This window comes from Marmota marmota, unplaced genomic scaffold (genome assembly GCF_001458135.2).
Source record: "Marmota marmota marmota unplaced genomic scaffold, marMar, whole genome shotgun sequence".
Taxonomy (NCBI): domain Eukaryota; kingdom Metazoa; phylum Chordata; class Mammalia; order Rodentia; family Sciuridae; genus Marmota; species Marmota marmota.
Genome location: NW_026000242.1, coordinates 27,718,683 through 27,741,538, shown reverse-complemented (window position 1 = coordinate 27,741,538; position 22,856 = coordinate 27,718,683). Strand labels below are relative to the sequence as shown.

Here is a 22,856-nt window from a genome sequence, read left to right as displayed (position 1 = left end):
GGCCTGGGATTGTGGCTCAGTGGTAGGGCACTTGTGTAGCAAGCGTGAGGCATTAGGTTCGATCCTAAGCACCACATAAATAAATAAACTAATTCATTAAAAAATAATAAAATAAAGATATTGTGTCCATCTATAACTAAAAAAATTTTTTTTAATGTATGCAATGAAGAGTAAACACAGTGCTTCTCAAACAAGATTGTGAACAGATTCACTTGTTTAACCCCAAACAGACTTCTCTTTCGAAAATTCACTCGCCTCTGAACACACCCACATACTCATATCAATATGGAATGGCACCACGGTGACCTTATTTTCCTATCTTAGGAAACTAGTTCAAAAATCTAGATATATCTGTCAGAACAAAATTTGGCAAAGATTCACGATCAATGATATACATAGTCTCCAATTATAGTTCTGTAACGTAAAATAATCCATCTTTCCCTATGCAATAATTATTCCACTAATGAAGCACTTTATTGGGGACTCATACTGAAATATTTTCACTCAGGCATGAAATATTAAGCACATGTTAAGTGACAATTTTGTTTGCTGAAAATATTAGCTGTCACGGAATATTTTACAACGGAAACCAGATAATTTAAACTGGCGATACGCACAACTGTTTTCCTCAAACTGCCCTTAAATTATAACTGTTCAGAGATTTTTTTTCTAGTGTAGGTTTAAGCCCCCAAATCCCAGCACTCTCAGCGGGACTCTCATTTCCAAGATTCAGGGAATCATTCCTTTCCTTTTCCTTGCCAATGTTCGTTCTTCCTCAGCTTTGTTCACCCTTCGCTTTCACAGAACTCTTAACTGCAGACCCGCACCAAAGACCAGCCTCCTCGCGTTTGGGAGTCAAAACCCGCCTTTCCCACAGCAGTGGCACACTCCTACACACCCGGAAGCTCCGCCTCACACACCTGATCCTTAGCCGGAAACGCTCCCGGAGTTCCGGAGCCTCACTGGTTTCGTTCCGTGAGACTTGTGGGGCGGAAACGTCGCAAAGCATTCTGGGGACGGCGCTGTGCCGGAGTTGTTTTAGTCCTTGGGGTTCTGTTTGGCTTCGGGAGGGTTACGGATTTGCCGGCTTCCAGCCCACTGAAGCTGCCAGCATGTCAGGGGTGCGCGCTGTGCGGATCAGCATCGAGTCGGCCTGCGAGAAGCAGGTCCAGGAGGTGGGCCTGGATGGCACTGAGACTTACTTGCAGCCGCTGTCCATGTCGCAAAATCTGGCGCGTCTGGCCCAGAGGATCGACTTCAGCCAGGGTTCTGGTTCCGAGGAGGAGGAGGCGGCGGGGGCCGAGGGCGATGCGCAGGATTGGGCGGGCGCGGGGTCCAGTGCAGACCAGGACGACGAGGAAGGTAGGGCTGGGGTCTCTGTGCCCGCCGGCATGATGTCACTCTGCCTCTCCCGCGCTCGGTGAGATTGCCTGCGTGGGACTACTTTGAAAGTGTCACTCTCGCTCAGTAGTAATCTCACCGTCGTCTTTTATCATAACCGGACACTTCAAACATTTCTGGACTCTTAGGACTCTTTGTGCAGGTCCCCCGGAGAGGGAGTGGTTGAGACCATGTCATTGGTGAAGTGTTCCAATAATCACTTAAAAAAAAAAACAGACGCCTATAATGTGTCACACTAGTGGTTAAGAGCTCAGTACCTCTTATGGCTTATTAGCTGTGTGGTCTTAGAGTGAGTTAGAAAGACAATTGCAGGCTGGGGATATAGCTCAGTTGGTAGAGTACCTTGCATGCACAAGACCCTGGGTTCTATCCCCAACACCACACACACACACACACACACACACACACACACACAAAGACAATTGCAAGTTTTTGAAGGTTTTTAAGTGGAGACAGATTGTGTTCTTAAAGATTATTCTGAATGCTTTGTAATAAATGAATTATAGGGAAAACTAAACTGGAATGGAGGAGACTACTTAGGAGAGAATTAAAGAAGCAACATCAGTGTGTTTTTGGATTCTCCTAAATGAAGAAAGTAAAACAAAATAATGGAAGAAATAACAAAAAAAATCATATAACTTAGGAAATATGAGACTTAAGATAGGAAACATAGACCTTATAAAGGAAAATATAACTATATAAAACTTAAAATTAAAAAAGATGCCATAAAGCAAAATGTAAGTGGCAGTCTGGGAAAAGTATTTGTAGTACATATTATGTAATTGGTTGATAATCCCTGATATTCAAAGAGTCCTTCAAACTGAAAAGAAAAAGATGACTGGAAAACTAGGCCAAAGATATATAAACTGTCAGCTCATAGAAGAGAGACTTCAGATGCTAATAAACATTGTAAACTCAGTCTCATTAGTGGAGAGAAATGAAAATAGTTAAGATGCATAAAATTGGCAGAAATTTTAAAAGATTATTAATACCTGTTGTTGGAAATGTGAATTAATAAAGACACTTTGGGATTTTAATATGTGCAAAATTTTAAATGTGCATTTTTTTGATCCACCAATACCATGCCTAAATATTTAACCCTACAAAAAAGTTGTATATTCATGAGTATGTGTCCTAGATGTTTACAACTGCTAGCATTGTTGGAAGTAATCTACAAGTCTGTTAAAGAGTAATGGTTAAATGTATTATGCATTCAAGTTCCAAATATCATGATGTTAAAGAATGAAGTGGTTCTATCTGGGTTGACATGGAAGTTATCTCTAGAACATATTAAAGGAGAAAAGGGAGCATGTAATAGAAAAATGGGAATATGTATATTTATCAGCTGTAATGATTAAGTATAATAATAAGAAATATTATAGTCATTTCAGACTTTATATAGGTATATGAGTGAATAGGAAAATATTTTTTCTCCCCTTAGTACTGGAAATTAAACCTTGGAGGGCTTTACAACTGAGCTTCATCCTCATCTTTTTTGGTTTTTATTTTTGTTTTTCTTTTGATATAGGGTCTCCCCTAAGTTTCAGAGGCTGATTTCAAACTTGCCTTAGTCTCTGGGATTCCAGGAATAGCCCACCATGCCTGGCATATTTTCACTTTTTACTCTCATTCTTTGTTAGAATTCTGTATAGCAAGTATGTATTTAATAAAATATATGTGTATGTGTGTGCGTGTAATTAAAGGGAACATGTACTAATAGTAGCTAAAATTGGTTCTGGCATTATATGTCAATTTGGGAGAGCGGTGTGTACTGGAGATTGAACTCAAGGACACTTGACCACTGAGCCACATCCCCAGCCCTAGTTTGTATTTTAGAGATAGGGTCTCAGGGAGTTGCTTAGCCTCTTGCTTTTTGCTGGGTCTGGCTTTGAACTCCTATCTCAGCTCCCTGAGCCACTGGGATTGCAAGCAAGCACCAACATGCCCTGCAATAGGCCATTTTTTAGTTCATACTTTTCAGTATTTTGGAAATTCTCTAAATTACTTATTCAGATACTAAAAGCTTGAAGGGAAAGGATCATTGAAAACCTTGCATAAGAGCCAGACATGTAATCCCAGTAGCTGGTGAGGATGAAGCAAAAGGAACTCAAGTTTGAGGCCAGCCTCACAACTTACAAGAAGACCCTGTCTCACAATGAAAACTAAAAAGGACTGGGGATGTAGCTCAGTGGTAAAGCACCCCTAGATTCAATCCCTAGTACCAAAAAGGGTGGGGTAGGGGGTGGGCTTGCATAATTTTAAAAATCTATAATGTTATAATGATAGATACAACCTGTGGAAATTAAATATCATATTTGTTTTGCCGTAGTAGGATTGTTAATTTAAATATTAATAAAGATTCAAGAAAGTATATAGGGAATGGGCAGGCTGGGAAAAGTAATTTGAAATAAAATATATTTTTTATTTCAATTTTATTTTTTCTATTAGTACTCTAAAACTCTAAATGAGTTTTCTATCTTCTATCCAATGTAACACCTCTGTATTTCTTTTTCTCCCATTTTCTAGGGTTGGTAAAATTTCAGCCTTCCCTTTGGCCTTGGGATTCAGTGAGGAACAATTTGAGAAGTGCCCTTACAGAGATGTGTGTTCTGTACGATGTTCTCAGTATTGTTAAAGATAAAAAATTTATGACTCTTGATCCTGTTTCTCAGGATGCACTTCCTCCAAAACAGGTATTTATGGGCTTTATTGAATAAGCTTTATGGGGCTTTTTAATGCATTCCAGGACCATTTTTTGGTTGTGTGTATTGTTCCCTTTTCCTTTCTTGAAAAATTAAGTCTGAATGTAGATGTGAAGATTAACTAATCAAAAACAAAGGCACAAAATTGCACCTTCTATTATTTTATTATATACCTTTGACCTTTGGAAGAGTTAAATTTCATTAACACTATAATAATTTAAAGTTCCTAAAACCTTTTTTTTTTTTTTTTCCTTTTGGTACTGGGGATTTAATTCAGGGATGCTCTACCACTGGACCTTATCCCCAGCCTTTTTAATTTTTATTTTCAGACATGGTTGCTTAGGGCCTTGCTAAATTGCTGAGGCTGACTTTGAAATTTAATCTTTCTGCCTCATCCTCCTGAGTCACTGGAATTACAGGTGTGTGTCCCTATACCCATGGTTCCCAAATCTTAACAAATTTTTAGGGTCCTTGATCTGTCATATATTTTACAACAATGTGATGATAAGCCATGTGTGGTGGCACACTTCTATAATCCTAGCAGTTTGGGAGGATGAGGTAGAAAGATCACAACTGAGGCCATCCTGAGCAAATTAGTGAGGCTATATCTCAAAATGAAAAATAAAAAAAGATCTGGGGCTGTAGCTTAGTAGTAGAGCACCACTAGGTTCAATCACCAGTATAGCAGGGGGAAAAAAAGTGATAATAAAATGACTTTGGAGACTTGGGTACAAATCCTACTTCTGCCCTCACTAGTTGTGTGACTTTAAGTAAGTTGTTTTCTGAGTCTCAGTTCTCTCTTCTGACTAACCCCTCCAGTTTTTTAGAGATTGATTAGAAAAGTTATGCAGAATTATGGAGGATATTGAAAACTGGGTAGAACTGTTGATATTTGATAAAGAATATATTCAGTTAACATTTTAAAATGAAAGGCAGCTGAAGGAGGAATTGGTGAATGAAGAGTCTGCAACATCATTTCTCATATAGTAATAGTTTTGGAATCTAGAGACATGGTTTTGGAAGACTTTATAGAGTTTAGTAAATCAGCTTCCTTCCTTTTGCAGAGAGAAAACTAAGGCCCATAGAAGTTTACACTCTGTTGAGGGTTACAGTGAAGCCAGTAGTTAGAGAGCAAAGACAGAGCTGCAGCACCTCACTCAGCACACTACTTTCCCACCATTCTGTGCTTTTCCTAGAAAGCATTCTCCAGGAATTTCTTATGATCTCTAGGAACTTCTTTGTCTTAGATTTCCTAATATAATCAAAAGATTGTTGTGGCATTTTTGTGAAACATTTTATGTGCTTTTGACTTTTTACACAGCTTACAATCTTCCTTTTATTAAATCTGACTTTCTGACTTTTGGGAATTGTATCTGGTTAATAAAATACATGAATTGGTAGTGATTATGAACATATATGTATGTATTTATGATATAGATTTTGATTTCTATTCAGTTATCAAAAAAGTCAGCATTCAGTAAAGTACATTTAATATTAATGCTACATGTTTTTGGTCTTAATTCCAAAAGCATTTTAATTGCTGTGATAATACAAGATGATTTTTGAGTTATACTCCATTAGAGTCATGTATTTCATCCATTAAATCAAATATATGTCAGGCATCATTGTACTTTCTGTATATATAATGATTTATGCCATCACATTAAATTACCACCCAAGCAGGATTAGATGTTAATTGCAAGTGTGAGTGTCACAAAAGGGTATACACATTGATGGGGGCAGAGATGGCAGTATATAAGGAGAGGAATGGCAGTGCATTAGAAGGGACCCTAACCCAGCACTGGTAAAGTCATGCCAAGTGTTATGTTCTAATTTCTGGTCCATTGTGATGTTTTTCATTCAATAGAATTCTATATGAATTGACCAAAGAAATAAATTAAGATGTGTTTTTTTTGTTGTTGTTGTTGTTGTTGTTTTTTTTAACCACTGGTGCTGGAGATAAGGGTTTTTTATTGTTGTTGAATTTGTTTTGTTTTGTTTTACCTTACTGGGAATTGAACCCAGAGGTGCTTCACCACTGAGCTACATCTCCAGCTCTTTTAATGTTTGGTTTTTTTTTTAATTTTGAGACAGGGTTTTGCTAAATTGCAAACCTTCTGCCTCAACCTCCTGAGTAGATAGGATTTCAGGCTTGGATTAAAGTTCTGTGCCATTGTGCCTGCTCTAAGTTTATTTTTTTAAAGCATTATTATGCATATTTCACCTCCCGTCCAACTTCTCTTTGCTTTTCTTTAATTTCTAAATTTTCTCTTGAGTAGGTGTTTTGTTTCTGAATTTAAAATCATCTAAAAATAATACAAAACTGCAGTTTAGAATTGTTTTTCATAGAATCCTCAGACATTGCAACTAATATCTAAAAAGAAGTCACTTGCTGGAGCAGCACAAATACTGTTGAAGGGAGCGGAAAGACTGACTAAATCAGTTACGGAAAATCAAGAAAACAAGCTACAAAGAGACTTCAACTCTGAGCTCTTGAGATTAAGGCAACACTGGAAACTTAGAAAAGTTGGAGATAAAATTCTTGGGGATCTGAGCTACAGAAGTGCAGGTATAGATAATTGTTATAAACTATGCTTTTGATGTAAGTGTATAGGTTTAATTGTAATGCTACATACACATCCTTCTTAGAAAGGAGACATTATATTGTTTCTTAGTTACATGTTACATTTTGAAAATTTAATATCTGTACACATAAGCCAGAAACTACTCTTATTGTTTAATTTCAGTTTGAAAACCTTTTCAGTACACTTAACAGAAAGTTCAGAGATGAGGTTTACAAGACTCCTGGATCAGAGATGTAAGCTTTGAATGCTAAGAATGAGGCTGGATAGTTGAAATAGCAATTGTAGAGTGATATCTTAAAAGAATTCATTTGAGCTAGGGATGTAGCTTAGTTGGTAGAATGTTTGCCTTGCATGCCCAAGGCCCTGGGTTCAATCCCCAACACCACAAAAAAAAAAAAAAAGGTTTCATTTGCCAGAGCAAGGGCATCATTATGCTTAAATTAAAGGAAGAAAAGTTAATGTGGTTTGGTTAAACACTAGAGGACTGAAATGCCTCTGCATTGATGTGAATAGGGGAATTTTTAATTCTGAAAGTGAAATCCTATTACAAACATGAATTCAAGATGATACGTCCATTTTTACATTTTAGTAGATGGTCTGTAAAAGCAGTGCTTGCTGGTTTTAAAAATTCTAAGTTCTTTCCCACAAATAATTATGGGCAAGTATATAACCTAATTTCTCTTTGGGATGACCACCCATGATTATGAAAGGATTCAAATACATCATTTTTAATTGCAAGAAGACTTTGAATATCTTCCTTTGTTATAAAAGTTACATTTAATTGCCAACAGGTCACATAATTTAACAGATTTACCCAGATTTCTGTATGGCGCAAAAACAGTCACATCAAAATCTGATAACTAGTTGAAAAAAGGGTATTGTGTGCACTATTTTTTTCTTTCTATTGCTGAATTCAGAACACTTTTTAATTGTAACCTGATTACAGAGACTGAGCTCCAGAAGTAGTACATTTGTAAGGTTTAATTATTTTCTAGAAACACTTCCATTTTTATTGAAACTCCATTACAAAAATTTGTGTGGTCTGTGGAGTTCATATTATAATGATACCATTAAATTAAGGAATTTTTTTTTTAAGATAAATAACTTATTTTTCCTGCTTCATTTATTCCTTTTGCTCATTGTTCTGCTCTTACCTTCCTCCAAAACACACAACCCTTTTTAGTTTTTTTGTGGGGGGTCCTGGGGATTGAACCCAAGAGCACTTTACCACCAACCTATATCCCTAGACTTTTTAATTTATTATTTTGAAACAGGATCTTACTAAGTTGCATAGGGATTCCAGTCCCTTTTATATTTTTATTTTTAAGCAGGTCCTTGCTAAGTTGCTGAGGCTGGCCTTAAACTTGGGTGATTATCCTGAGTTGCTGGGATTATAGGTGTGTGCTACCATGCCCAGCTCAAAATACACAATATTTTTAGTGGGAACTTAATTTTATAATTCAGTGATGTGGATATATAGTATTACATAATTAATAAAATGTGCTAAATTAATGTTGTTTTTTATTTTCCTATCTTTAATATCTCATTAGGGTCTCTTTTTCCCCATCATGGTACATTTGAAGTAATAAAGAATACAGATATTGATCTGGATAAGAAGATACCTGAAGATTACTGTCCTCTTGATGTACAAATTCCTAGTGATTTAGAGGGGTCTGCATACATCAAGGTATTTGTCAAAGCACTTTTTAAGTAACTTCTTATCAATTGCCCTGAAGCTGGTTTGCTGACTTTTCCCCCTTGTTTTTATTGTCATACAGGTTTCCATTCAAAAACAGGCTCCAGACATAGGTGATCTTGGCACAGTTAACCTCTTCAAAAGACCTCTGCCCAAATCCAAACCAGGTGTAGTTATGTTCTTTCTTAATTTATATTTTTAGATAAACTGAAAATAAATATAGATAAGACAAATAGGTGTTTTGAAGTAAGAACAATTAGAAATATACTTTTATAATTTGTAAATAAAGCATTAGTGAATAGCTGTGCAATTTTTTTTTGCTCTAAATTGAACTTATTTACTAGTTTTCTCTGTGTGAAAGAAGTAAGATTTTTATATTTTAGAAAGAGTATATAGTAATGCAGTGTTTTCCAAACTTGTTTTATGTATTCAAGTTTTCATGTAAGCTGGATTATACATAATATGGTTAGAAGTTGATATATACATAAACCTTTTGTCTTTCAGGTTCACCACATTGGCAGACAAAATTAGAAGCAGCACAAAATGTTCTCTTATGTAAAGAAATTTTTGCACAACTCTCTCGGGAAGCTGTTCAGATCAAATCACAGATCCCGCATATTGTGGTGAAAAACCAGATAATCTCTCAGCCCTTTCCAAGTATGATCAGATAATTCTTTGAGATGGAATGGATAGCTGTTTGGGTGTGTAGGGGGAATAACAAAAGCAAAGAGAGAGTAGTGTGCTATCCAGAATAGCAGCCAGTAAAGCACAAAACACAAGCTACACTTCCAAGTCTGTTCTCTATACTAAATAGTGTAACTCTTGGATTTTAAAGCAGTGTATATAAAAAATTTACACTAGCATGGCTACTCTTCAGCATCAGTTAAACAACTAAGATTTACCAGGGATACTGTCCTGTCTAAATGAGATGTTAGCTTAAAAATGTTTACTTATTATATTTCTAATTTGTGGAAATTGGGTTTTTATTATTCAAGAGCAATTACTTATTCTAAAACTCAGTTTATAATTAGCTGTGCACTTATATTTTACATAAATTCTTAGGATTGTGTCCTTAGGAAGGAGGAATAGGTTTTAGAAGTGAAAAATTCCATCCCAGTTCTAATGGGAGCAGGGGAAGGGTGTCTGTCTTCCAGTTGACAAGACCAGATACCAACTCTGTATTAAAAAAAAAATCAACAGTAGCAAAAACCTTGTGTTTTGTTTTGGTTTTTTTAAGGTAGGAAGAAAAAAAATAATTATATGGCATATTTACCAGTCTTCAGCCACAATTTAAGGTCAGCAGCCATATTATAGGTCAATAGAATTTGAATCATCCAAATACATATGAGTTTATTATATTCATGAGTGGTCATTTTCATATAAAAATGTTAATCATAAAGCCTGATCTTCAAGTTTAGAATGTGCCTTTTTGAGAAATGATTCTGATTATACTTTATGAAGACAGTTTGTACCTGTCTATATCTTAGCTTATATGTGTCTGTCCTGCTTCTTTTTGTAAATAGGCTTGCAGTTATCTATTTCTTTGTGCCATTCCTCAAATGATAAGAAATCCCAAAAATCTGCTACTGAGAAGCAAAGTCCAGAGGACCACCTCTATGTCTTAGAGCATAATTTGCATCTACTGATTAGAGAGGTAATGAAATAAACATTTTTCTTTGCATTGTGGTAATCATGTCCAGGGCAGTGACTATGCACCAATCCTTGCCTGTGCCTCAGTTATTCATTTAACAACAACATTGACTACCTGAAATGAAAGAACCTTGCTACATGCCCAGGTATACAGGGGTGATCCTAACCCAGTACCTGTACCCAAGAGTGTGTGTGTGTGTGTGTGTGTGGTGATGGGGGATGTGTATTTGATACCAGGGACACTACTACTGAGCTGCACTCCCTGTCCTTTTTTTTTTGGAGACAGTCTTGCTAAGTTTCCAGGGCTGGCCTCAAATTTGTGTTCCTCCTACCTCAGCCTCCTGAGTTACTGGGAATTTCAGGCCGCCATGTGCCATCATGCCTGGCTCCATGCCTACTTTTTAGTGGTACAAGTATACAAATTGTATAAGAGAAATATAAGAAGCATATGATAAAGGGTGCCAAGGGTAGGATGATTCTGATTAAGGTAGAGGGTGAGGAAAAGTATATTGCCATGGCCTGTGAGTGGCGATATTGAGTTACTTCAGGACATATTCTACACATAGGTCATCTCCAACTGTGTTTCCAGAGTTCTGATTCATAGTTTAAGGCTAATTTCTTTAGAATCTCCTTAGAAACTTTATAAAAGTACATAGCCCAGCCTCCTTAACTCACTCAAAAATCTGGCTGAATTGTGATAATGTAAGAGCCAGTGTTTTTTGAAGACACTCGGGGGCTAGGACTGAGTTCACTGAGCCCTGGCTTCAATCCCCAGCACTGAAAAAAATTCTAAACATTAAAAAAAAAAAAAATTAAAAGCTCCTCCAGGGTTCTAATAGACAGCCAGGTTTGGGAACCAGTAATTGAGGTTGTACTGGGATAACTATGTCCTGATTGTATGCATTCTCTTGATAAGACTCTGTGACTAATAATTGTTTTGTTTTTAAAACTTTCAAAATAAAAGTTACAGCTTGAGAGGGGGCCCTTTTGTCTACACACTTGTATTATGCATGATCTAGAAGATAACTTGCATATATTTCTGTGCCAACATTTCTTTTGTATTTAGTTCATATCCATTGACTTCTCTTTTTCCAAAATGTGAGCCATGTTTTTGATTGAACATTGTATAGTATTTACTCCATAGCTAGTAGTCATTTAAAATGGCTATTTTTATTAGTTTCATAAACAGACCTTGAGTTCCATCATGATGCCTCACCCAGCAAGTGCACCTTTTGGCCACAAGAGAATGAGACTTTCAGGTCCTCAAGCTTTTGATAAAAATGAAATTAACTCATTACAGTCCACTGAAGGACTTCTGGAAAAAATAATTAAACAAGCAAAGCATATTTTTCTGAGGAGTAGGTAAGGATGAATAAAGTTACTGTTTTTCTTTGAAATTGTAGTCCTCTTTCTACAGTTGTTTCATTTATGTTATTATTTGGATGTTTCAACCTTTTTTTTCCAGGGAGAGGAAGATGGCAGCAGTGTGAAAGTTTATGGTGGTGGACTAGGTCTTAGCAAGTGTGGGGAAGACTTTGATCCATGGTTGATCTAAATTACTGTATTGCTTCTATCACTACAGCAAATGTTTGCAAAGATTACTGACTAGGGACGTGCTTTAGGACAAGTTGCTTCGTTCCTTCCTCTCTGCCTTCCTTTTCTTTCTTTCTTTCTTTTTTTAAATACTAGGATTGAACCCAGGGCACTCTGCTACTGAGCTAAGTCCCCACCCTTTTTTAAAAAACATTTTGAGACAGGTCTTGCTAAGTTGTCCAGGCTGGCCTTGAACTTGTGATTCCCTTACTTTGTTTAAATGGGATTATAGGAGTGCGCCATTGTTCTCAGCAGAACACCATACTTTGTTCGGTAACCCATCTTTGAGATACTTATTCCCAAACATTTTATGATTTGGAAGAATTTTTTCCTATATTTACTTATTTAATTCTGTTCTTTGGAGTAGGTAGTGTTAACCCCATTTTCACAGGTGAGAAGATTGAGGCTTTGAGAATATAGGGAAGCTTGCCTAAGGTTACAAAGTTAAAAGTAACAAAATTGGTATTTATGTTCAAAGTTTCTTGGTAAGTGATTAAGCCCCAGCTTAAATTTATCTTTCATCCTAAATTCCTTACTCCTTCCATGGTATCATGCTATCATGATATCTTTTTCTTTCTTTTTTATTTTTATTTTTATTTTATTTTTTTGTTACTGGGGACTCAACCTACGGATGCTTTACCAATAAGCTACATCCCTAGTCCTTTTTTTTTTAATTATTCTTTTTTTTATTTCTATTCCTTTTTGTTTGTTTGTTTGTTTGAGATAGGGTCCTGCTTAAGTTGCTAAGGCTAGCTTGAAACTTGTAATCCTCTTTTCTCAGCCTCCTGAGTTGCTAGAATTATAGGCTTGTCCTGTATTTTCTAAAGTCTTCCTAATTCATTTTACTAAAAGCTGAATGATCTAAATTTCTATTCTAAGACTGTGAACTAATGTGCCCAAGTCCATGTATCTCCTAGTCTTATTTTCTTTCTTTTATGCATATTGTTTACAGAAGTACTTGATGTGGTTGGACATAAATAATGTTATCTTTTTCAGTACTAAAGGGTGGCTCTTCTATTTCATTGTTGGTACTTGGTGAGGAGGTCAGTTTTTACTTCATCCATAATTTTGCCTTGATAGTACTTCAGAATTGTCATTCAATCAATACTTTATTTATCTTGTATTTTATTATTGATATTTTATTGTTGATTTTCAGTTTTTTCTTGCTGATACAATCATAGTTTTATTAATAATTAGTTCATAGTCTTAGCATGGAAATTTAGGCCATTCAGCTTTTACTTAAATGAATTAGGAAGATATGTTTAAGAAGATAATATGATACAGTGGAAGGAGTAAGGTATTTAGGGTGAAAAATGTGTTTAATAAGCCAGTGTTCAATCACTTGGCAAGTAACTTTGGGCAAGTCATTTAGTATCTTTGGCTCTATACTTATTTCCTTTTAGTTGGGGATATAAGATTGATCTTGGGATCAAATTAAGAAACATATGCCAAAACTCCTTATAAACAGTAAAGTATTACATAGTAGGTTACTATTAATATTCCATTTATAAATTTCAGTGACAAAAGCTGTTAATTTGAGTGAATTACTAATCTTGCAAATTTCTGAATGAACATAAAGTTAAATATTCTATGAATCATATGAGGGGCATAAGAAATAGCTGTCTTTATCGCTATTATAAATTTGAAAGTAGTAAGTACCCATCTTGTAAGCAGCAAAACTTTAAAAATGTTAATTTTGCCCCAGTTATACAAATAATGTGATGTCCAATAAGAACAGTAAAGAAAAAAAACCCATCTATGTAATACTATATACAGTGAAATCTATTAACACATTAATGTATTTTTACACATGTGTGTTGGGGTGAGTTTATCTCTCTTTCTCTCTTTTTTTAAACAAATCTGGAATCCTAAAAAATTTTTTTTTTTTTTTTTTTTTTTTTTTTGGTACCAGGGATTAAACTCAGGGGCATTCGACCACTGAGCCACATCCCCAGCCCTATTTTATATTTTATTTAGAGACAGGGTCTCACTGAGTTGCTTAGTACCTCGCTTTTGCTGTGGCTGGCTTTGAACTCAAGATCCTCCTGCCTTAGCCTCCTGAGCAGCTAGAATTACAGGCGAGTGCCACCACACCCATCTTCTAAAATATTTTTTAGTTTTTTATTTTATTTTATTCTTTGGCACTGGAAATCAAACCTGGGGCCTTGATCATGATAGGCAGGTGCTCTATCACTGAGTCACATCCCTAGTCCTAGAATCATAAAATCTTATATCCTGGTTTCACTTAGTATTATATTGTAATTTTTTTTCTTTTTCATTAAATGCTTCTCAAATATATTTTAGTAGTCATGTTATGTACTATTATGTGAATATTCCATTGTTTTCTTCCCAGTTCTCAGTTACTAGGTATTTTTTACTTCCAGTTTATTGATACGTGCTGAGTGGAATATTATCACATATATATCTATCTGTTATAGGAATTTCAAAGCACTGTCAGGGAAACAAATCATGGAAAAAGAAGAAAAAGTTAGGAACTGATATAAGACACCATAATGGAGCTAACCTTACAGGTGTTTATGTAAAAGCCCCTTGTCCCCAGTGGCTATTTTTATTTTTTCCTATTTTCTCAAGGCTTTTCTTTCTCTTTCCAGTAAATTAGAAACAGTAAAGTATTACATAGTAGGTTACTATTAATATTCCATTTATAAATTTCAGTGACAAAAGCTATTAATTTGAGTGTATTACTAATCTTGAAAATTTCTGAGTGAACATAAAGTTAAATATTCTATGAATTATATGAAGGGCATAAGAAATAGCTGTCTTTCCAGATAATTAGAAACTAGGGACCTTCAGTATTTTTTTTAAGTTGTCAACGGACCTTTATTTTATTTATTTATATGTGGTGCTGAGAATCTAACCCAGAGTCTCACACATTCTAGGCAAGCGCTTTACCACTAAGCTACAACCCTAGCCCCATGATTTATGCTTTGGATCTAAACAGTTACTATTATGTAAGATACAAAAGAAAGATTACTGTATTTGGAAATAAATTCCCTGGTTTTTGGTGTTGAAATTGGATTCGCATGTTTTGCAGCCTAGCCTGCAGCTACGTAACCTTGGGCATATTGCTTAACATTGCTAAATTTCTTTTTCTTTCCTTCTAAAAAATGGAGATGATGGTACCTATCTAACACAATGGTTGTTAGATTAAGTAATACTATACTCATTACAATATTTGGTATATGATGAGTACTTGAATCTCATTTCTCACTTGTATTTATTAATTTCTCTCGTGGAGTACAAGGATTTTTGTTGTTGTTGTTTTTGTTTTTGGAGGGTTTTGTTGTTGTTGTTGTTTTGTTTTTTGTGATGCTGGGAATCAGACTCAGGGCCTTATATATGCAAGGCACTCTACCAGCTGAGCTATATCCTCAGCCCAAGATTTTGGTTGTATTTAAAGTCTCCAGCTTTTCTTGAATATGATGATGATTCCATTACAATAATAGGTATAATTGTGGATGTGTCCCAAGTCATTTGTTACCAGGGATAAAGTACAGACATTTATGAATGATTCATATTCAAGTTAGTACCAGAGAAGTATCTTTCTCACTTGTGGTTTGACAAGCTTTCTTGAGTGAGACCAAACTAATGGAGTTAAAAGGGAATAAATGCATCCTGAATTGTGGTAATCAGGTGTGTGACCACAGCATGTTATAATGTGAAGCTGAGCACCAGCACATCAGTGCAGCGTGTGGGAGGTTCTTAGAACTCTCTGTACCTTTCTTTAAGATCTTTTTTTTAAAGTGGTAACATTTTCAAAAGTACTCATCTAATTTCCAATTTTTCATGAAAATGTTATGAGTGATTTAAATCCTTTCATTTATATGGTGACTTTTTAAAAATTTTACCTTCTTTTCTTTAAAAGAACTGCTGCAACCATTGACAGCTTAGCAAGTCGCATTGAGGATCCTCAGATACAGGCTCATTGGTCAAATATCAATGATGTTTATGAATCTAGTGTGAAAGTTTTAATCACATCACAAGGTTATGAACAAATATGCAAGTAAGTATCAAAAATAAAAGGTAGGTGTCTAATGTTAAGATGCTTGTTATGTCCTGGTTTTTGTTGAGTGATTATGTTAAGCTTTTGGTTTCTATTTGCTTGGGTGGCATAACATTCCAGCAAATTATATCAGCTATAAAGTGTTTGTGAGAATGAGAGGTAAGAATATGTAATATAGTGTCTCTTAGATAAATGTCACACATTTAAGCTACAGTAAGAGGTAAACTCCAGCACTGAATAGAAAGCTGTCTTGCCATCTCTAATGTTTAGTTCATGTTTAGAGGCTGTGGCAAGTCTAGGGTATATGAAGAAGTAAAGAAGGCCATTTATATTAGAGCCCATACCCTCCATTTTGTGCCTAGAACAGCTGAAGTTTCTCATCAGAGCTGGTATTGATCTGGGTCTAATCCGGTTCATGATTGTGCCCTTAAAAGTAAGTTGATAGCTGTCTGTCTGTGAAGGGGTCAGAATGATTTTTGTCCATTAATGGAAATGCAGTGTATTTGATTTGCATTCACACATCAGAAGTTAATACAGTTGGCTAGGAGCCATGAAAAGGGGTTTTGGGTCTCATGTGAGCCTCTACAAAATTTAACAACTGACAAGATATAGCTGAATTCCTTCTTCCAGGTTAGTCTGAGAGAACTGCCAGCATACATTTGTCAGGATCTGTGAGTACCTTTTTATTTTTCAAGTGTTAGCTGCATATTCAGACATACCTAACTAACTACAGCAAGCAAAACACTGTGAGAGACAAAATTGCCACCATTTGGAGTATGAGTGGAAAATGCATTTATAATGCTGTTTTTCATTATGGAAATTTTAATTCACTGTGTTTTAAATGTAAAATAGTAGATAATGTAAGATCAAATATGGAAGATTAAAAAAGAGCATACAATGAACAAAAAATTAATTTTGAAATTCCAGGGCAAAAAGGTAGAGTGAAGCTGGATCATAGTTTTCTAATTCTTTTTATTTTTGTATTTTTTTTACTTGTTCTGATTAGTTATACATGACCATAGAATGCATATTGACACATTATACATAAATGGAGTAAACGCTCTCCTTATGGTATAGTTTTCTAATTCTGTGCTTCAAGAAATAAAATAATCAGGGCAATTTGTTTGTTGGGGGGTGTTGAATATAAATGAAACAAGTTTGGGTGGGTCTTTAAACTGTTATGGTGGGTGATAGGACCATAGGCCTTCATTATATTATAATCTACTTCTGTTTGTGTTTAATTTTTTTCCATAATAAAATAATTAGTATTAAGATACTTTGTATACAACCAGAGATATGAAAAATTGTGCTCTATGTGTGTAATATGAATTGTAATGCATTCTGCTGTCACATATAAATAAAAAAAAAATATTGAGTGAGTGAGCACAAAAGGAAGAAAAAATTATCAGCATTCAGTAGTTTGTGTCTGGAACCAAGACCAAAACAACTGTTAGATTTAATTATAGAACCCAATGTAAATTCTGTGAAGAAAGTTTAGTGATAATGTAGCCTTGACAGAATGAGAGGGCATCAGGGAGTAGAAGGGACTAATAAGATGCCTTTTTTCTCATCTTTTAGAGCTGGAGTTAGTTTATGACATTTAGAATTAAAGGTCCTCACAACTCCTCAGGAACAGCCATGTTAAACAGTCTTACACATCTTTCTAGGAAAGTCTGCATTTACAGGCATATTTATTTCACCTATAACCTGCTTCTTTTACACAGATTTGTGTGTTTTTTTAAAATAAGGGTTAGGGTTCACATAGCAATTTTAAATTCCCTGTTATATAATTATCATTGCTTTCTAATTTCAGAACATTTCTGTCACCCCAAAAAGAAACTATGCATATTAGCGGTCATTCCTGATTTCTGTGCTTTTTCACTCTGAAATGTTATATCAGTGAAAAACATTCCTTTTCAGAACACATAGATCTATCTCATTCTTTTTTCAGCCTTGTGTTTCATTTTATGTATCAAGACTTTTAACCCTCTATTAATGAACACTTTTGCTGAGTGCCAGAAAAGTTAACTTAATTACATGTGCAAATATATCTTTATTAGATAAAGTTTTTATCAGATATAATTGCTGGATCAAAAGATAAGAACATTTAAATTTTTTAGTCATATTACAAATGGTTTTTCAAAGTGGTAGTCACAAGTATGTTCCTACCTATGGTATATAATAAGAATTCCTATTCTTTTATACCCTTATTTTAAAAATATTTTTAAAATTTGCTTAGATTTATGTTTTTTCTTTATGCCTTCTGAGTTTTGTGTTTTTCTTTCAAAAAACAATGTAAATTTCAATTCATCAAAATCAAAACGTTATATAGACTATTATTAAAATACCTTATTCACAAATACTTGCTATAAAACAATGTTAAAAACGAGGTATATATATATCAAACATAGAAAGACGGTGCTGTTTTCTATATTTGTTTATCTAAGTTATGTAATTTGAGGGATTTCCAGTCTCTTGTGTGTGTTCTTTGCTGAAATTTTAGGTTGTTTTAGAAAATTGTAGTGATCTGAATGTTATTTATTGAATATTTTGTGAGTTTCTTTGTTTGACCTAAGCCAGTTTAATAGAATGTATGTATTCTGAATTGTTTGCTAATTAATTCAGGAAGAGCCAAACCTTTTTATTTTCTGTACGAAAATTTAACCTTTGGTTAACTATAGTCCCAATTTCTGAGAAACCCGATAAGGAAAGATATGATCTGTATTACTAAGTGTCATTGTTTATTGAAACATGATCCCAAAATGGTAAACTGTATCTAGATTGAGGGAAAAAATTTTTTTTTTCTTTTTGATACCAGGGATTGAACTCGGGGGGCACTAGACCACTGAGCCACATCCCCAGCCCTATTTTGTATTTTATTTAGAGACAGGGTCTTACTGAACTGCTTAGCACCTCGCCATTGCTGAGGCTGGCTTTGAATTCGAGATCCTCCTGTCTCAGCCTCCTGAACCACTGGGGCCACCTCATCCAGCAGATTGAAGGGAATTCTAAATGCTGATGGGGATGACTTTGGACTTCCCTGAATGGGAAAACTGAGCATCTCTCTTATGGGGACCCTGGAAATATTCCTCTACAGTTATACATATTCCCAATATGAATCTTTTCATAAGAAAGGTGTACTGCTGCTGTGTAGACAGCTGTATGTGCTTCTGTGTGGACTGCCTTAGAAGAAGAGCATCTGATGTTGACCTCCTGAGTAGACTGATGTTCATTGTGATCTGCAATGAGTCTGATTGTTCAGTTGAACCAAAGAAGACCTTTTCTTCCCCAGAAGTGTTGGTGTAGCATAGTAAAACTGTTATGATTTTTCCATGATTAAGTTTTACTGTTTGTAGTACTATATATTTTTTGAACATTTCTGATTTTTAGTGTATGTGTCTATAAAGGTCCATTCAGCTGCAATTGAATATTGGAGTTGAGCAGATTCGAGTTGTACACAGAGATGGAAGAGTAATTACACTGTCTCATCAGGAGCAGGAGCTACAGGATTTTCTTCTATCTCAGGTAATTGTTGCAGACTACAGATCATAAGCCCCTTCCTCTTATAACTGCTTAAAGAGCAAACTGAGTAAGAAGTAGTTAAAATGTAGTAAGTTATATAAGGAGAAAATCAGTGTTTCCCTCTTTCATTTAATTTTTAACATTATAATTTGTGACCTATTGGTTAGTCGAAAGTGTTGATAAATTCTTAGATTTGTTGTACTTTGTGTTTTGGATGAAGAACAAGTTTTGAGATTAACAAGTTTCTTGTTTTGCAGATTGCTGAGGTTTAGCCTCTTCAGAACTAGAAGTGAAGTATTAACCTAAGAAAATTAGAGAAAGGGGGTCAGATACAAAACTATAATGACCATTATCTATAAAAAGAAGTGGAATATTTTAATCATTAACCCTAAGAGAGAGTTCCTCATATTAAGGCAGTCTAGAAAAGTACTAGGTACTAGTCCCCACTCTACCACAAACTTGCTTTGTGACACTGTATAAGTTTCTGGTCTGTCCTTCATCTATAAAAGGCAGTACTTTTCGTATCTTGTTTGTGAATTTTAATCTAGTGAAATGCTGAATTATGGGAGAAACGATAAGTTTTTGAAATACTAGTGTATAATACTTTTTTTTTACTCCACATAAAATTAAGGGAAAAAAAATACTAAAACTCTCCATTCTTGCATCAGTAATCTTACATATTGATTTGCCTCTTTGGTGCCAAATACATAAAATGCATTTGTGAGGCACGACAGCTCTTAGCTAATTATATCCTAAATGGCTTTGGTTAGCTCAAGCACACACATAAAAATGTATTGGAATGTTACTGAATAACTCCCAGAATTGATGGGAAGTTTAGAGGTGAAGGTTTGCAAATGGCAGGGATCAAAGGAAGCTAGGGGAATGGCAGTGTTGCTATCCTGGCACTACTGCATCCCCCACTGGTGGCAGAATGCATTCATTCAGCGTATGACCAAGAAACAGGTAACAAGCCGGGTGTGTGGTACATGTCTGTAATCCTAGTGGCTCGGGAGGCTGAGACAGGAGGATCCAGAGTTCAAAGCCAGCCTCAGCAATAGCAGGATGCTAAGCAACTCAGTGAGACCCTGTCTCTAAGTAAAATACACAGTAGATCTGGAGATGTAGCTCAGTGTTGAGTGCCCCTGAGTTCAATCCCTGGTACCCTGTCCCCTACCAAAAAAAAAGATGGCATACTCAGGAGGATCTGTTGATTAGGGTCTATGTACAACATTATGGGTGTAGGAGAGCCACCAAGCCACAGTGTGGTAACTTGCTGTTAGTAGAAACTGGGTAACCAGGCCCCAGGGTCTTAGTAGTCACCAGTCCTAGGCCAGGGTTGGGGGAAAGAATAAGTTATAGGAACCCTAAACGGGAGAGTAATGTAAAACAAGCCACCTTGATGAGACCAGCAGCCTTTTGTCAAAATAAACAACCAGTCTGGATAACTTCACAGGGAAAGTACCAGGGGAATAAATGCTTTTATCACACTCTCTTCCTTGCCACCTTGCTGGCTCTCATTGATAATCCTCATTACATAGGTGGCTGCCTTTGCCTGAAGTCAGAGGACATAGAAGCTGGTAGCCAACACTTGAGCCTCCCAGGGCAGAGAAGTTCAGTGGAGACTGGATTTGAATAGGGAGTAGAAGATGCTTGCTACTTTTAGTGATGCCTTACATTCAGTGATCTATCAGGAGACTCCAGTTGGCCAAGTTTAGTTCATGTGCCTGTTTTGAAGCTGCTGGTAAACAAGGGATTTGAGTATCAGGCAATTTTAGCTACTTCAGTGGAAGATGGGGTTCTGCTCCTTCTCCCTAGTAGTCACATAGAATAGGACTCTTCAAACATAAGACATGGAAAACCCCAACAAAAGTTTATGAGCATGATCAAATTGCAGAGTAAATATCTGTGCTGTTTGTCAGTCAAATTTCTTTTTTCATCCACAGATGTCACAGCATCAGGTTCATGCAGTTCAACAGCTAGCCAAGGTTATGGGCTGGCAGGTACTCAGCTTCAGTAATCATGTGGGACTTGGGCCCATAGAGAGTATTGGCAATGCCTCTGCCATAACAGTGGCCTCCCCGAGTGGTGACTATGCTATTTCAGGTACTCTCTGCTTCTTTTAAAGAACAGACCTTTGGGAGTTTGACCTTAATATTTAGCTTTAATAATTAAGTATATGTAAAAGTAGTAGTTAACGTACATACACTGATATTTATCTGATAATACTTATTATTCAAAATGAGATTATTACTTTTCTTTATAGAAGTTATAAAAATGTTCAGCTTGGCGAGCACATTTTCTAGTAGATCCTCTGTAAAGTGTCATCAACATTTTTACTACTGCAGACCCAAACATTTTGTGGATAAAAACTTTAAAAAATATAGCTGTAAACATGGAAAGAATAATATCTGATGCCAAAAATATAAAGGGATGAAATAGAAGAGAGCTGTTTTATTAAGCACCTATGATGAGTGGGTACTTTAATAGGACTCCCACATACATTATCTAGCTTAAATTTTACATTTGTAGGACTTAAATTTTTAGTATGATCTTTTTCTACTATCTGCTCTTAATACTTTAAAATTCAAAAATTGGGTAGTTTGAAATATCTCCCCACAGGATCCTAGTCTGACTCTGTAAGCTTAGTCATTGCTATATTTTTATTGCTAGGAATTTCTTTTTTGTTTTTTGGTGATAGGGATTAAATGCAGAGGGTTGCACATGCTAAACATGCATTCTTCTATACCCATTGTCCCGTACTGCTAGGAGTTTCAAATTACCTCTTTTGTTTTTCCTGAGTTAGTAGCTAAAACCTCATTAAAACCTGATATTCTTAATTCAGAATAATCTTTCCTTTATCCCTTCCAGTCTTTATTCTGAATAGTTGAGTAGGCTTTATATATTAGCCTACTTATTGAAAGTTGAATTATCAAATGAATGTGTTTTAAAAAACAAGTCAGTGATTTTCAAAAAATGTAGGACTTTCCTACGCCAAAATTCTTCTTGCCTAATTTTTGTATTTAATAAACAGTAAATCAGAGATATTTATACCAGCCTGGAGTGAGTGTGTGTGTGTGTAAATTAGTTTTAGAAAGTTAGTATATTGAAACTGAAAAGAACTTTTAACAAGATTAACTTGATGAACTGATAAGGATTTTTATATTCACAGTAGAATAAAGTTGTGGGATTTATCCTTGTTTTCTGGTTTGCAAAAATGAGTGTAATTACTATTTTGGTTTTTCTCCATAGTTCGTAATGGACCTGAAAGTGGCAGCAAGATTATGGTTCAGTTTCCCCGTAACCAGTGTAAAGACATTCCAAAAAGTGATGTTTTACAAGATGGTAAATGGAGTCATCTTCGTGGGCCATTTAAAGAAGTTCAGTGGAATAAAATGGAAGGTCGAAACTTTGTTTATAAAATGGAGCTACTTATGTCTGCACTTAGCCCTTGTCTGCTATGATTTTTTTCCTGAAATTGACTTGAGATGTTTGCAAATTAATTATAAGCACAAAGAAGAGAAATCTTCCAAAGGAGTATTATTTAAAAATAATAATTAGTAAATGTTTTCCTAGCAATTTGAAATCTTTCACTTTATAAGTGATGTACTTTGAAATGCAGAAGTTTATGTACAGTTGTAGGTATATGGGGAGATGTAAAATAATACATTTTTTTTTTTACTGCA

At 35.4% G+C, this 22,856-nt stretch overlaps 1 protein-coding gene across 1 annotated transcript; it reads left to right on the top strand.

The window, feature by feature from the left end:
* The first annotated feature begins 910 nt into the window (after window positions 1-910).
* Window positions 911-22,756, top strand: Med17 (mediator complex subunit 17). The gene is made up of 12 exons (XM_015489985.2): window positions 911-1,362; window positions 3,928-4,094; window positions 6,453-6,672; window positions 8,239-8,375; window positions 8,467-8,551; window positions 8,889-9,041; window positions 9,908-10,038; window positions 11,212-11,396; window positions 15,514-15,651; window positions 19,059-19,176; window positions 21,117-21,276; window positions 22,423-22,756. The coding sequence occupies exons 1-12, from the start codon at window positions 1,113-1,115 to the stop codon at window positions 22,632-22,634; spliced, it is 1,956 nt and encodes a 651-aa protein (XP_015345471.1). The 5' UTR covers window positions 911-1,112; the 3' UTR covers window positions 22,635-22,756.
* The last annotated feature ends 100 nt before the right edge of the window (window positions 22,757-22,856 follow it).

Bases quoted from the DNA above. Each gene is read 5' to 3' on its own strand.
- Med17 (XM_015489985.2), top strand. From the start codon at position 1,113: ATGTCAGGGGTGCGCGCTGTGCGGATCAGCATCGAGTCGGCCTGCGAG. The intron at 8,376-8,466 runs GTATTTGTCAAA...ATTGTCATACAG, and splicing joins AGGGGTCTGCATACATCAAG to GTTTCCATTCAAAAACAGGC. The intron at 9,042-9,907 runs GTATGATCAGAT...TTTTGTAAATAG, and splicing joins AATCTCTCAGCCCTTTCCAA to GCTTGCAGTTATCTATTTCT.